This window comes from Lolium rigidum, chromosome 4 (genome assembly GCF_022539505.1).
Source record: "Lolium rigidum isolate FL_2022 chromosome 4, APGP_CSIRO_Lrig_0.1, whole genome shotgun sequence".
NCBI lineage: Eukaryota > Viridiplantae > Streptophyta > Magnoliopsida > Poales > Poaceae > Lolium > Lolium rigidum.
In genome coordinates, this window is record NC_061511.1 from 249,563,681 (window position 1) to 249,579,105 (window position 15,425).

General features: G+C 44.5%; 1 protein-coding gene across 1 annotated transcript; it reads right to left on the reverse strand.

Annotated features, from left to right (window-relative positions):
- Positions 1 to 1,819: 1,819 nt before the first annotated feature.
- Positions 1,820 to 3,324, reverse strand: LOC124648573 (basic salivary proline-rich protein 3-like). Its single transcript, XM_047188308.1, has 4 exons — positions 3,217 to 3,324; positions 2,825 to 3,027; positions 2,051 to 2,549; positions 1,820 to 1,930 (listed from the first exon to the last, which is right to left on the reverse strand). The coding sequence occupies exons 1-4, from the start codon at positions 3,322 to 3,324 to the stop codon at positions 1,820 to 1,822; spliced, it is 921 nt and encodes a 306-aa protein (XP_047044264.1).
- Positions 3,325 to 15,425: the final 12,101 nt, after the last annotated feature.

Sequence of the window (15,425 nt, forward strand, 5' to 3'; positions counted from 1 at the left end):
GTGTCTTAACTCATGCAGATATTTGTTGTGGTTTGTGGAAAAGACCGCTGTACCAATGAAGTAGTGTTCAAACAAAATCACTTCTTAGTTAGCATGCTTCAGATCTATTTCTATGCATCCTCTATTCTTAACATTTATCAAAACATATGCAATGAGATCATTTACGCTGCATATATATGCCTCAGAGTTAAAGCTTTTTCTTTGTGTTTCAGCTGTATGCATGGTCTGAGATTGTTGGATGAGATCTCCATTACATTTGATGGTCTACGCAAGTCAAGTTAGGTCAGAAACAATAATTTGAAAGTATTTTATTGGGGCATTATTGGAGTAATATAAAGGTGTATGGTCAGTTTCTTATGGATTTAAGAATCTGGACGAGTACTACAAAAGAATTTTTCCTCTGTTCATGTTTTGTTGTCTTAGCCAACAACTACTAGACAGCGTTATTTTAGGGAGCATGGGATAAGTAGGATCTCATACATCTGGATTTATGTGATTTGTCGAACAGATCTTGGCTTGTGTTTGCAAAATCATCTCTGGAGCTTGTTGAGCCAGGATGTTTAGTTAGCCCTGGTACGCAAAGAGTCAAGCATAATTTATTTGTTAGGATTCTAACAACATAAATAAAAGGGTCTGTGTTCTGAAAACAAGAATAGATACACTGTCAAGTGATGGTATCCTCTTTCCTGTGCATCTTCAATATGTTTGGAAGTTCAGCATACCACCTTGAGTTTATTTTTTCTTTGGCTGTGTCAGCATAATAGAACTTTGACTAAAGATAACTTGGCATAATACATGTGGATAATTATTCTGCTACTGTTATTGAACTACCGTGGTTAGGTAAAAACAAAAAATCGTGTAAATATGGTTAGTACTGTTACGGCGTTGAAAATTTCGGAACTTAGAATGACTTCCATTTTGGCAAAATTAATTGACTTGGTGTGCAGGTGATTGAATGATCCAGTACAGATCACGCCCTGTCCTGAAGAAAGAGCAACTAATGCAGTGCATAAATGTTTTGGACTGCCAATCAAGTCTTGATGCCACAAACTACTTTGGAGGCGAGGAGGAGGAAAACCTCAAATTTTGACATGATCAAGTCCATTGAGATTATCAGCACATGGAGTCGAGAACTCTTCAAGTGGCTGGAGCTTGGACATTGTAGACTAGAAGAGTCTGTAGAGCACGTGTGAAATCTAAATAAGATTGTTCGGAAATTGCATTGTTATATGTAACTTTCCTGTAGCAAGTGGTTTTAAACTGCGCATGGATGACTATAGTCTATAATGCTAACATTTACTCTTTGGTATGGTCTCTAATGCTAGAGAACTTATACAATTTTGTTATGAATCAATTGGTGTTTTGACCAATTTAAGTTTTTGTTTGTCTTAGCTTGGGGATCATGGATGCCACGATTTAATGTGGTACCAAAAATCTGGGTAGGAAGAGTTCATAGTAATAAAATGTGACTCTTTTTACTCTGCAAAGGTGAAAAATACTTGGAGAACATATGTGAATTAACTTTGCAAGCACATCAACGATGTGGAAAGATGCCATGCAGACGGCGAGGCGAAGCTCGCATTTTTCACTAGTACCAAATTGAGCTGATGTGCTAGCCGATTCAATTTAAAATCTGAACTTATGAAAAAAGATAGCAATGTATTTAAACATGTCACACTATACTTCAAGTGGTTTTTGAGTTTTGACAAGGTTTAAAGAAAAAATATAAAAAATTAAGCAACTTTAACTTGTATTTTGCCCAGGCTTCGCACAAGTTTCTCATCCGCCACGAAAGCCTCCTGTGTGGCCCCAGCATCACCTACACAGGCTCCGATGTCCAGGCACCGCCATCAGTCTCACCCTCGGCGACTTCAGCAGCGACCTCGGGTCCTTCCTGCACCTGCTCATACCCTTGAGGAGGCGGGGCCTGCTGGTTCGGCTCGTGCGCCGGTGCATAGCCATGAGTAGGAGGAGGAGAAGAAGGAGGGTACTGCTGGTTCGGCGCGTAGCCATGAGCAGGTGGAGGGTACTGCTGGTTTGGCGCGTGCGCTCCATAGCCTTGAGCAGGAGGAGGCGAAGGGAACTGTTGGTTTAGCGCGTGTCCTCCGTAGACCTGAGCAGGAGGAGGGAACTGCTGGTTCGGCGAGTGTCCTCCATAGCCTTGTGCAGGAGGAGGGAACTGTCCGTTGGGCGCCTGCCCGTACGTACCCTGGGCCGGCGGTGAGTACTGCGGGTAGTTCGGCGGTGGCGCCTGTCCGTACCCCTGGGGAGGAGACTGCTGCGGGAACTGCGGCTGCCCCATCGAGATCCCGGCCGCGCTCACTGGAAGCTGTGCCTTCGGCCCGGCGGCGGCAGCGTCCGGCTGCCTGCGGAGCAGGATGTAGGAGGTGAGCGCGAGGGCCGTGGCGGCGAGCGTGAGCACCGCTGCGCCGGCGAAGATGCCCTCCTTGAGGACGTAGCACTGCCCGAGTATCGTCGCGTCCCGCGCCCCGGTTGCGTTCGACGCCGCGCCCCGAACGAACAGCGCGAACGCGATCACCGCCGAGATCCTGCACGTTTTAGTCAGTACCTGTTTTTTTTCGATAAAGGGAATATATTAATATCGAGAGATACCAATTACACCCAGCCTCTGCAACAACGCAATACCCTAATGGCAGTACGGATGCACACAGCCAAAAAAAAAGAAAAAGGAAACTAAGAAAATAAAAATCCCGCTACGGTATTCCAGCCTTAGCAGTCAGTCAGTACCTGTTTGTCCGGCCACGCCATGCATGCATGCGTGCGTGCCTCCAGCTAGAGTTTGCTCATTCTGTCGAACACTTACCATGAGACGATGGCGCAGACGAGGCCGATGATCCGGCTGGTCTCGGAGGGCATGGCGCGGGACTTGCAGCAGCCACAGCAGCCGCCGCCGACGGCGAAGACGACTTGGGCAATTATCAGGAAGATGGCCGCGCAGACCCCAAGCGCCAGGGCCGGATTCTGAGGATAAAAGCACACCCCATAGGCCGACACCAAGTCCAAACCCTGCAAGATCGCACATCAACTCCGAGTAAGAACACACAAACACAACGCATAGGCCGACAGGCACACTCTACGAAAGCACAACTCCAAGATCTGTAGCTGTATAGTGTATACCACAGTTCAACAAAGAGTAGACACATATATGTACTACGTCAGTACGAAGGGATATCCATAGAGTGGATGATAGCTTACAGTAAGCTTTGTGCCCTCGGCGGAGAACCCCAGAATGGCGCTCAGTACCCCTAGAGAACCCACGATCCCGGACACGATGATCATCGTCTGATCCATTTTCCCGGCCATTGCTCTCGAGGCTTGATCTCTTTCGGGTTGAAGTCGACTGGCGTACACGCGTGTTTATATAGAAAGAGAGCTAGCTCTCGGGCATCCAGATTCCACATAGGCCGCCCCCACTACGGGAAAAATCGGCGTTGCCGTCAACCTTTTCTTTGCCGTGTGTCGCCGCACGGCAAAGTCGCCTTTGCCGTGCGACCACACGAAAAACGCACGGCAAAGCACATGCACACGGCAAAGAATAGACAAAGCGCACGGCAAAGACACACAACACGGCAAACGATAGAAAAGCGCACGGCAAAGAATAGTTTCACGGCAAAGAGTGAAAGAGGCGCACGGCAAAGACGTAATGCACGGCAAAGCCACGCCGAATTGCCGTGTAGTTCCCTTTGCCGTGAGCAAGGTCACCATGCACGGCAAATAAAGCCTTTGCCGTGCATTTTTGGCCTTTGCCGTGTGTAATATGGAATTTTCATCTTTTTAACTTTCTTTTGTATATATTTTAATACTTATATTTTCTCTTTAAATTCGTTTTAGTTTTTAGCTAGTGTTACTTAAGACAATGAGTATACCCACACTATTACAATACGACAAGTACTCTACATCTTCACCCCCGACATATATATCAGTATTTCGGAGCAAACCGCGGTCGAGGAATCTGCTTAGTGTTATCCCCCGAATGTGAGGAAGGTCACACCGGGAAGCTATGTCCTGCACCATTTGGTGAATCACAACTTCCACCACACTTTTACACATATCCTAGGTCCACGAGCAGTATCTGGTGGGATTCCGGTGCTCCAGCGGCCATCCCCCGAAACGGCGATACGTGTGTCCCGGCGGGTTTACCCCCTAGATTTGTCCGGGCGAGGTTCCATCAATGCGGTAGTCCGCTGCGCTCCACGTTTTGGCGAAGGTGTCCGACGCCACGAAGGACTCCATCTGGGCTTGGCGCAGCCCAGGGAACTCGTCTGGGTCATCCTCCGCCTTGACGACGGAGGCCGCCGCCTTCTACTTCGGTGGTGGCGCAGCCCAGGGAACTCCTCCGGCTCGTCCTTCACCGTTGCCAAGAACCTTGGCGACGGTGTGGTGTAAGGCGAGTACCTCGACGACGACCTACGCGCCGAGGACCCGCGAGAGGAGGAGGAGCTTGACAACGACGAGGATCGGCGCGGCGCCCTTGCCGCCGCTGCCCGCGCGACGCCGCCAAGCGTAGGTGTCGATGTCTCGGAGGACCCACGCCAGCGTCCTCCCGGGCGCGCTGCCGGACGAAGAACGCCATCCAGGCGTCGTCATTGTCCGGCAACCACTAGGGGTCGTTCCTCTCCTCCGTCATGAGGTGGTCCCAGAAGCGCATGCCCGACGGGACGGGGTAGCGCGCGTCCCATAGGGCGCGCTCCTCGGTGATGTGGAGGGATTGCCGGCCAAAGCCGTTGGCGGCGCCTTCCCTCTCGCGGCTGGAGATGCTCTAAGTCCCCGACCGCGGCACACGAGATTATCCGATCGAGGCTCCACCTCCTATAGTTTTTTAAAAAGCATGATGAAGACATTATTGAATAATACAATTGTTGAAAATAGGTTTAATATAAGTTTGAAATAAAACTAAATGTTGGTTACAAATGAAATGGTGAATATTAAAAGAAATAAAGGTTTGCCGTGCATTAGCGCACGGCAAAGAGTCTTTGCCGTGCATTGGCGCACGGCAAAGAGAGCTGGCACACGGCAAAGATCCTTTGTTTTGATTGGTCTGAGCCTGCATCCCACGGATCACTACTCGGATCACTACTGGTAACCGTTGGATCATCTAAAATCGGACGTTCAGCATTCCATGTATTCCCTGCCAACCAACTAGATTAAAAAAATAATCTCCACCAATCCTTATCCTCTCCTCCTCACCAGCCTTATCCTCTCCCACGATACAGAGCTGCATCTCTTCCTCGCGTGCGTCCGCAGCCTCCAAGCTTGCTGCAGCTGCACGCCTCGTCCCGCGCCGCCGCTCCACGTCTCAGCTCGACCAGGAGCACGTCTCCTCTCCGCTCCGTTCCGCGCCGCCGCTCCACGCCTCAGCTCGGCCACGAGCACGTCTCTTCTCCGCTCCGTTCTGCGCCGCCGCTCCTCGCTGCAGCTCTTCCTCATCGGCGCGCGCAGGGGTCCGGTCCACGCTGCAGCTCCTCGTCTGCGTCGCACCTAGCAGGACAACCGCCTTCACCACGTCCCCTCCCGTCACGGCTGTGCCGACCCGAGGACTTCCACGACGCTGGCCGGTCCGAGGACTTCCTGTTCGTCGCCGTCGCCGTCGGTCCTACCTCGACCGCACGCCGTGGCCAACCCCCACCTTGACCGTGCGCCGCCCGTAGAACCCCACCCTCTCTCACTTGCCGCGTCCCCCTCCCTACCTCGCGGCGGTGCGCCTCCTCTGGCAGTGACAACCCCTCTATCCTGGCCGCAAGCTCGGCCATTTTTTTTTGTCTAGCCACAAAACTTTGCCGTGTGCTGCCGTGATAACACTCGGCAAAGAACTGTAGTTCAGCCACGATACAGGCGTGGCGCACGGCAATGAGAGGCCGCACGGCAAAGGACGGTCAGCGCACGGCAATGAGACGCTGCACGGCAGAGGGTCTTGGCTCACGGCAAAGGTAGGGACACACGGCAAAGTCTTTGCCGTGCAATTTTGGTGATGCACACGGCAACGACGACGTTGCCGGGCTAGGCTTTGCCGTGCGGTGCTTGCCGTCGCGAGCCAGCACGCGCAACGCCTTTGCCGTGCAAATAACCCCCTTTGCCGTCCAATTTGCTCGCACGGCAAAGACATGCTCTCCCGTAGTGCCCGCTGACGTACTTCGATGGGAGCATGTCTATGTCACGACCAAAGAGAAAACTTCTCCCTGTACGTACACCGCCATGTTCTGCCCATGTTCTCCGTAATCCCTCCACCATTAATTTACTGGGAAGGAAGTTCACCGCTTTGTTTTTATTTCCTTTGAAAGAAGTTCAAAACACCTGTGTCAAAACAGCTAGTAATGGGTCACTTTTGTTTCGGCAATGCAGGTATAATAATTGATTGTGACGTAGTCAAGTATGTCGATGGCCCTGTTTTGGGGATGGCAGTCCCTGAAAACAACCGTTGGCATACATGCCTATGTGCCAACGGCTTATCTTTACCGGTTTTGCTATGTCTCAGTTAACTGAGATTTTCTTAAGTCTAAGTTAATTACAAAAAAAAGTGCTTGAGTAACACCCTATCTTTACCGACGGCCTTTCCTGGACGCTCGGCATATGGGCTTGTGTACATCGACGTCTCCGGTGAAAAGTTCTCAGCACAGAAAAGTCTGCCCGCAACTAGCCTATTTCCTGTAATGGTTGTAGTGCCTACACGCGTCCCAATCGTACACAACCAACAAATGTACCCACACAACTTCTACTAAAGTAGGATTTATATATGTTCAAGAATAACGTATATGCACATGAGCCTTTCTATACATCAACGGAAATGTTACCTTTAGGTTATGAATATTCTGATTTAACGAGACACGAGGAGCGTCAAACGACGTCTGATTCATGGTGGGCTAGGGATATTAATCACACTCCTAATTACCAGCCAGGCACACGTTATTTCTCATATTGTGCTCATTTATGGTCTTCTTTGTTTGCTCTGGCCTTGGTTTATGTTCATCGGCGAGTCACTCTCTAGATTTTACCATATGAGCTCGGTTGGATGCAATGGTGATCATGAATGGTGGTCGTGAATGTTCTTGATGTTTGACCGTGTTATCAGCAATAGTCTAATTCTCTATATTGTAATCATCGTATATCGTGTACATGTTTTCACTTGATCCAGATTATATCGGGGCAGAGAAAGAAATTTGTGATATACAACATGGTGTCCTTACATGTTCTTAAGATATATGTAAATTAAGTTAGATATGTTGTATTAATACCAAGAAGAAGGCCATATTCACATGGGAAAAAAACTCATACCATGTGCATAAGAGTAAAAAAGAAATATTTAGTACTACTTGTGAGCTTAGGTAAACGTATCAGGTTAGGCTGAGAAAAGTGCGTCATGGAGGAGCAATTTGAACTATCAAGGTTGCAAGCTTAACCATGCATGAGGGGAAAAATTCCTCCAGTTCCGCCCCTATTACTATGTATTGTGCGGATATTGAACTGTACATTAACACATGTATATAACGCGTGAGGTGAGTACCAAATTTCAAATTCCTTACAATGTTTGTATTGGTCAATCCTTATTTCAAAGCTCTTACTCATCCGGCCCGGGCCCAGTAGTCTAGGATGGATCAGTTACATAAAAGAACGTGTAGCGATTAGTCATGACTTGTTGTTCCTGATATCGATCGAGAATTCAGATTGTTTCTTCGCTTTTTTTTTCTGGTTTTCCTACATCAACCATGGTTATTGCAGTACTTGTAGCAGCAAATATAATTTAGAAAGTACGTCCCATAAAAGCTTTGCAACTGGAAACTACGCAACCCTGTGAATGCGTTGGCACTGCAGCCACGTTTACACCCAAACCATGATTCGTAAATAGTCTATTCTATAAGTTACTAGAATAAGAGAGATGTATAGTGACTAGTTATAACGAGCTAAACAAGAACAAAGTAAACTAATACTGAAAGTAAATAAGAACATGTAAATGTAAATGTGAGTGAAGCGGTGTGGTAAAAGGGTTCTCAGAAAGTGTTGGTTCCACCACTAGTATTTAGAATATTAATAATTAGGATAGTTCTAGCCATTTCTTTTATAAACGTGTATGGGAGAAGCTCCATATAAGATGGTTGCATACTAGCCTCTGTTCAACCGTCCTCTCATAACCACATCAATGTAAAGGGCAAGTCACCTCAGTACATTGCTATTATGGGTTCTGCTAGGATCTCATGGTTATGGGTGAACGCTCCATGGATCTTCTCTTATTCCCCCTTGACCATGTGATAGAGGATCAGCGTGAGGGTGTCATTTAACGCCTCCTCACTACTTATGTCCAAAGGTAATCCCATCTCTTGTCCTTAAAAGAAAACGTTGCATGGTCGACTACATAAAACATCAAGAGACACAATCAATACACAATAATAAAGAAATGAATAAACATCTTTATTTCATTTCTAATCCATAATTAGGGTTTCACCATATCCCCAAGAACAAAGAGTCTACTCACATATAGAGTTAGGAGAAATCACCATGGAAATAAAATGGATCAAGTACATATGGGGAATGAATACTTGTTCAAATCCACAACAAGGTGTAGAAAACACAACAAGATGGGAACGAATGATGGGTGTTGATGATGAGGATGGTTTTGATGATGGTTCCCAAGCCTCCTTCTCCTAAGTATCCTCTTCTTCTCCCTTCAATGGTGTGGTGGTCATGGTGGAGATCTTTGTGGTGGCGGCTGTGGAGCGGCAGTGCTCCACCGTGGTGGCGTGGATGGATGATCTTCTTCCTTGGCTCAATCAGGGGCGGATTCTGTAAAGAAACACGAAATTTCGCAAGGTTCCTATTTGCTCATCTTGCATTCGTTTGTCCATAATCTTACATAAAACCTACACATATATCAAAGACAAGGAAAAGTGGTAAAATTCCACCTAAACTACTAGTTGTGCAAAACTTATTCGAAAATAAATGAAAACTAGTTTTCATGTATAATAGGCATAGTTGTAGCTAGATTAAGCATAAGATGTGCATAATGTGTGCTCTAAAAGTGTACATAAATTCCACTCATCACCCTCAAGCCCTCCTGATCCAATCCGTCGATCCTTCATCCTTGTTGGTGTTAAGGCCTTCATGCTTCAGCGTTATCCACTTGCCCTGATCTCTAATTCTCTGGCTTTTGGCAGAAGCAGAAGAAGAAGAAGAAGAAGAAGCAGCAGCAGAAGAAGAAGAAACAAAGATTATATGCAGAAATTCATTCTCTTTTAGAATGAATACTTGATATATTTTTTGTGTATTACACGGAATAGCGCATACTGAACTTGTATAATTAACTAAGCATACGATTTAGCTTTACTAGTTATTGAGTTTGAACAAAAAAAATGGTCCCATTTTGTAAGTCGTACCGGGGCCTGATGCGTGTAGTTGACACGTCCGTTGGGAACCCCAAGAGGAAGGTGTGATGCGCACAGTAGCAAGTTTCCCTCAGTAAGAAACCAAGGTTTAATCGAACTAGTAGGAGTCAAGAAGCACGTTGAAGGTTGTTGGTGGCGGAGTGTAGTGCGGCGCAACACCAGGGATTCCGGCGCCAACGTGGAACCCGCACAACACAATCACGTAACTTTGCCCCAACGTAACAGTGAGGTTGTCAATCTCACCGGCTTGCTGTAAACAAAGGATTAGATGTATAGTGTGGATGATGATAGTTGTTTGCGAAGAACAGTAAAGAACAATTGCAGCAGATTGTATTTCAGATGTAAAGAATAGGACCGGGCGGGTCCATAGATCACTAGCGGTGTCTCTCCCATAAGATAGCAGATGTTGGGTGAACAAATTACAGTTGGGCAATTGACAAATAAAGAAGGCATAACAATGCACATACATATATCATGATGAGTACTATGAGATTTAATCAGGGCATTACGACAAAGTACATAGACCGCTATCCAGACATGCATCTATGCCTAAAAATTCCACCTTCGAAGTTATCATCCGAACCCCCTCCGGTATTAAGTTGTAAACAACAAACAATTGCATTAAGTATGGTGCGTAATGTAATCAACACAAATATCCTTAGACAAAGCATCGATGTTTTATCCCTAGTGGCAACAAAGACATCCACAACCTTAGAACTTTCTCATCATCTGTCCCAGATTTAATGGAGGCATGAACCCACTATCGAGCATAAATACCCCCTCTTGGAGTCACAAGTATTAACTTGGCCAGAGCCTCTAGTAGCAACGGAGAGCATGCAAGAACATAAATAACATATATGATAGATTGATAATCAACTTGACATAGTATTCAATATTCATCGGATCCCAACAAACACAACATGAAGGATTACAAATAGATGATCTTGATCATGATAGGCAGCTCACAAGATCTAACATGATAGCACAATGAGGAGAAGACGACCATCTAGCTACTGCTATGGACCCATAGTCCAGGGGTGAACTACTCACACATCGATCCGGAGGCGATCATGGCGATGAAGAGACCTCCAGGAGATGATTCCCCTCTCCGGCAGGGGTGCCGGAGGCGATCTCCCGAATCCCCGAGATGGGATTGGCGGCGGCGGCGTCTCCGGAAGGTTTTCCGTATCGTGGCTCTCGGTACTCGGGGGTTTCGCGACGGAGGCTTTAAGTAGGCGGAAGGGCAGGTCGGGGGCACACGAGGGCCCCACACGCCGGGGCCGCGCGGCCGGCACTCGGGCCGCGCCGCCCTGTTGTGGCGGCGCCTCGTGGCCCCACTTCGTAAGTCCTCCTGGTCTTCCGGAAGCTTCGTGGAAAAATAGGCCCCCGGGCGTTGATTTCGTCCAATTCCGAGAATATTTTCTTACTAGGATTTCTGAAACCAAAAATAGCGAGAAAACAGACAATCGGCTCTTCGGCATCTCGTCAATAGGTTAGTGCCGGAAAATGCATAATAATGACATATAATGTGTATAAAACATGTGAGTATCATCATAAAAGTAGCATGGAACATAAGAAATTATAGATACGTTTGGGACGTATCAAGCATCCCCAAGCTTAGTTCCTACTCGCCCTCGAGTAGGTAAACGATAACAAAGATAATATCTGAAGTGACATGCTATCATAATCTTGATCATACTATTGTAAAGCATATGAGATGAATGCAGCGATTCGAAGCAATGATGAGGATAATGAGTAAACTAATGAATCATATAGCAAAGACTTTTCATGAATAATACTTTCAAGACAAGCATCAATAAGACTTGCATAAGAGTTACTCATAAAGCAATAAATTCAAAGTAAAGGCATTGAAGCAACACAAAGAAAGATAAAGTTTCAGCGGTTGCTTTCAACTTCAACATGTATATCTCATGGATAATTGTCAATGCAAAGTAATATAACAAGTGCAATAAGTAAACATGTAAAAATCAATGCACACAGTTGATACAAGTGTTTGCTTCTGGGATAGAAAGAATAGGCAAACTGACTCAACAACAAAGTAAAAGATAGGCCCTTCGCAGAGGGAAGCATTGATTACTATATTTGTGCTAGAGCTTTTCATTTTGAAAACAAGAAACAATTTTGTCAACGGTAGTAATAAAGCATATGTGTTATGTATAAGATATCCTATAAGTTGCAAGCCTCATGCATAGTATACTAATAGTGCCCGCACCTTGTCCTAATTAGCTTGGATTAACACGGATTATCATTGCATAGCATATGTTTCAACCAAGTGTCGAAAGGGGTACCTCTATGCCGCTCTGTACAAAGGTCTAAGGAGAAAGCTCGCATTGGATTTCTCGCTTTTGATTATTCTCAACTTAGACATCCATACCGGGACAACATAGACAACGAGATAATGGACTCCTCTTTAATGCATAAGCATTCAACAACAATTAAAATTCTCATAAGAGATTGAGGATTAGTTGTCCACACTGAAACTTCCACCATGAATCATGGCTTTAGTTAGCGGACCAATGTTCTTCTCTAACAGTATGCATACTCAAACCATTTGATCATGAAAATCGCTCTTACTTCAGACAAGACGAACATGCATAGCAACTCACATGATATTCAACAAAGGTAAAGTTGATGGCGTCCCCAGAAACATGGTTACCGCTCAACAAGCAACTTATTAAGAACTAAGACACATAAGTACATATTCTTCACCACGATAGTTTTTAAGCTATTTGTCCCATGAGCTATATATTGCAAAGGCAAAGAATAGAAATTTTAAAGGTAGCACTCAAGTAATTTACTTTGGAATGGCGGAGAAATACCATGTAGTAGGTAGGTATGGTGGACACAAATGGCATGGTTATTGGCTTAAGGATTTGGATGCATGAGAAGAATTCCTCTCAATACAAGGCTAGGCTAGCAAGGTTGTTTGAAGCAAACTCAAGTATAAAACGGTGCAGCAAAGCTCACATATGAACATATTGTAGCTATTATAAGACTTTACATTGTCTCCTTGTTGTTCAAACACCTCAACCAGAAAATATCTAGACTCTAGAGATCAATCATGCAAACCAAATTTTAACAAGCTCTATGTAGTTATTCATTAATGAGTACAAGGTACATGATGCAAGAGCTTAAACAAGATCTATATGAGCACAACAATTGCCAAGTATCACATTATTCAAGACATTAAACCATTTACCACATGCGGCATTTTCCGTTTCCAACCATATAACAATGAATGAAATAGTTCAAATTTCGCAATGAACATTAAAGATGAAGCTAAGAACATATTTGTTCATACGAAACAGCGGAGCGTGTCTCTCTCCCAAACAAAGAATGCTAGGATCCGATTTATTCAAGCAAAACAAAAACAAGAAACAAACAGACACTCCAAGTAAAGCACATAAGATGTGACGGAATAAAAATATAGTTTCACTAGAGCAACCTGATAAGTTGTCGATGAAGAAGGGATGCCTTGGGCATCCCCAAGCTTAGACGCTTGAGTCTTCTTAAAATATGCAGGGATGAACCACGGGGGCATCCCCAAGCTTTGACTTTTCACTCTTCTTGATCATATTGTATCATCCTCCTCTCTTGACCCTTGAAAGCTTCCTCCACACCAAACTCGAAACAAACTCATTAGAGGGTCAGTGCATAATTCATATATTCAGAGGTGACATAATCATTCTTAACACTTCTGGACATTGCACAAAGCTACTGAAAGTTAATGGAACAAAGAAATCCATCAAACATAGCAAAACAGGCAATGCGAAATAAAAGGCAGAATCTGTCAAACAGAACAGTTCGTAAAGACGAATTTTAAAGTGGCACCAGACTTGCTCAGATGAAAATGCCCAAATTGAATGAAAGTTGCGTACATATCTGAGGATCACGCACGTAAATTGGCAGATTTTTTTTATTTTTTTACAGGGACTACTGCTCAAATTCGTGACAGCAAGAAATCTGTTCCTGCGCAGTAATCCAAATCTAGTATTGGCTTTACTATCAAAGACTTTACTTGGCACAATAATGCAATAAAATAAAGATAAGGAGAGGTTGCTACAGTAGTAAACAACTTCCAAGACTCAAATATAAAATAAAGTGCAGAAGTAAAATAATGGGTTGTCTCCCATAAGCGCTTTTCTTTCCGCCTTTCAGCTAGGCGCAGAAAGTGTGTATCAAGTATTATCAAGAGATAAAGCATCAACATGGGTGTTGGGAGTTTTCTCAACTATGCATTTTATCTTATCTATGTGGGTTTCAGAGGCTCCCTTTTCATTATTCTTAGGTTTGCTATCCTCGTCAAACAAATTTTCAGGAACAAGCCAACCATAGTTATTTTCTAGAGCGTCATTCATTCCCAGGAGCTTACAAGGTATTGTTGTCTTAATCTCCCCACCATCATTAATATTATTAGTGTACCTTACTCTCTCCATGTCCATATTTTCAAGGATACTAACAAAATTGGTATAAGAGCCAAGCATCTTATATTTAATAAAGACCTTTCTAGCATCTCTTGCTACTCCACCAAATTCTTTAAGAAGGGTTTCTAAAACAAAAACTTTCTTTTCCCCTTCCTCCATTTCACCGAGTGTGAGAAACATGTGTTGGATTATAGGATTAAGATTAACAAATTTAGTTTCCAACATGTGTACTAAAGAAGCAACATCAATTTCATAAGTAGGAGCAAGTTCTACCAAGTGTCTATCTTCAAAATCTTCAACGGTACTAACATGAGTGAAAAAATCTTCTATATTATCTCTCCCAATTATAGACCCTCGTCCTACCGGTATGTCTTTCAGAGTGAACTTAGGAGGAAACATGATGAAATAAACTAAAGGTAAATAAAGTAAATGCAAGTAACTAATTTTTTTGTGTTTTTAATATGGAGAACAAGACAGTAAACAAAGTAAAACTAGCAACTAATTTTTTTGTGTTTTTGATATAGAGAGCAAACAAAGCAGTAAATAAAGTAAATCAAGAAAAAAACAAAGTAAAGAGATTGGAAGTGGAGACTCCCCTTGCAGCGTGTCTTGATCTCCCCGGCAACGGCGCCAGAAATTTGCTTGATGCCTGTAGTTGACACGTCCGTTGGGAACCCCAAGAGGAAGATGTGATGCGCACAGTAGCAAGTTTCCCTCAGTAAGAAACCAAGGTTTAATCGAACCAGTAGGAGTCAAGAAGCATGTTGAAGGTTGTTGGTGGCGGAGTGTAGTGCGGCGCAACACCAGGGATTCCAGCGCCAATGTGGAACCTGCACAACACAATCACAGAACTTTGCCCCAACGTAACAGTGAGGTTGTCAATCTCACCGGCTTGCTGTAAACAAAGGATTAGATGTATATTGTGGATGATGATAGTTATTTGCGAAGAACAGTAAAGAACAATTGCAGCAGATTGTATTTCAGATGTAAAGAATAGGACCGGGGTCCACAGATCACTAGCGGTGTCTCTCCCATAAGATAGCAGATGTTGGGTGAACAAATTACAGTTGGGAAATTGACAAATAAAGAAGGCATAATAATGCACATACATATATCATGATGAGTACTATGAGGTTTAATCAGGGCATTACGACAAAGTACATAGACCGCTATCCAGCATGCATCTATGCCTAAAAAGTCCACCTTCAGGTTATCATCCGAACCCCCTCCAGTATTAAGTTGTAAACAACAGACAATTGCATTAAGTATGTGATGTCTACGGGAGCTTCTATTCTTGTAGACAGTGTTGGGCCTCCAAGAGCAGAGGTTTGTAGAACAGCAGCAAGTTTCCCTTAAGTGGATCACCCAAGGTTTATCGAACTCAGGGAGGAAGAGGTCAAAGATATCCCTCTCAAGCAACCCTGCAATCACGATACAAGAAGTCTCTTGTGTCCCCAACACACCTAATACACTTGTCAGATGTATAGGTGCACTAGTTCGGCGAAGAGATAGTGAAATACAAGTAATATGGATGTATATGAGTGGTAATAGCAATCTGAATAAAATATGGCAGCGAGTAAACATGCAA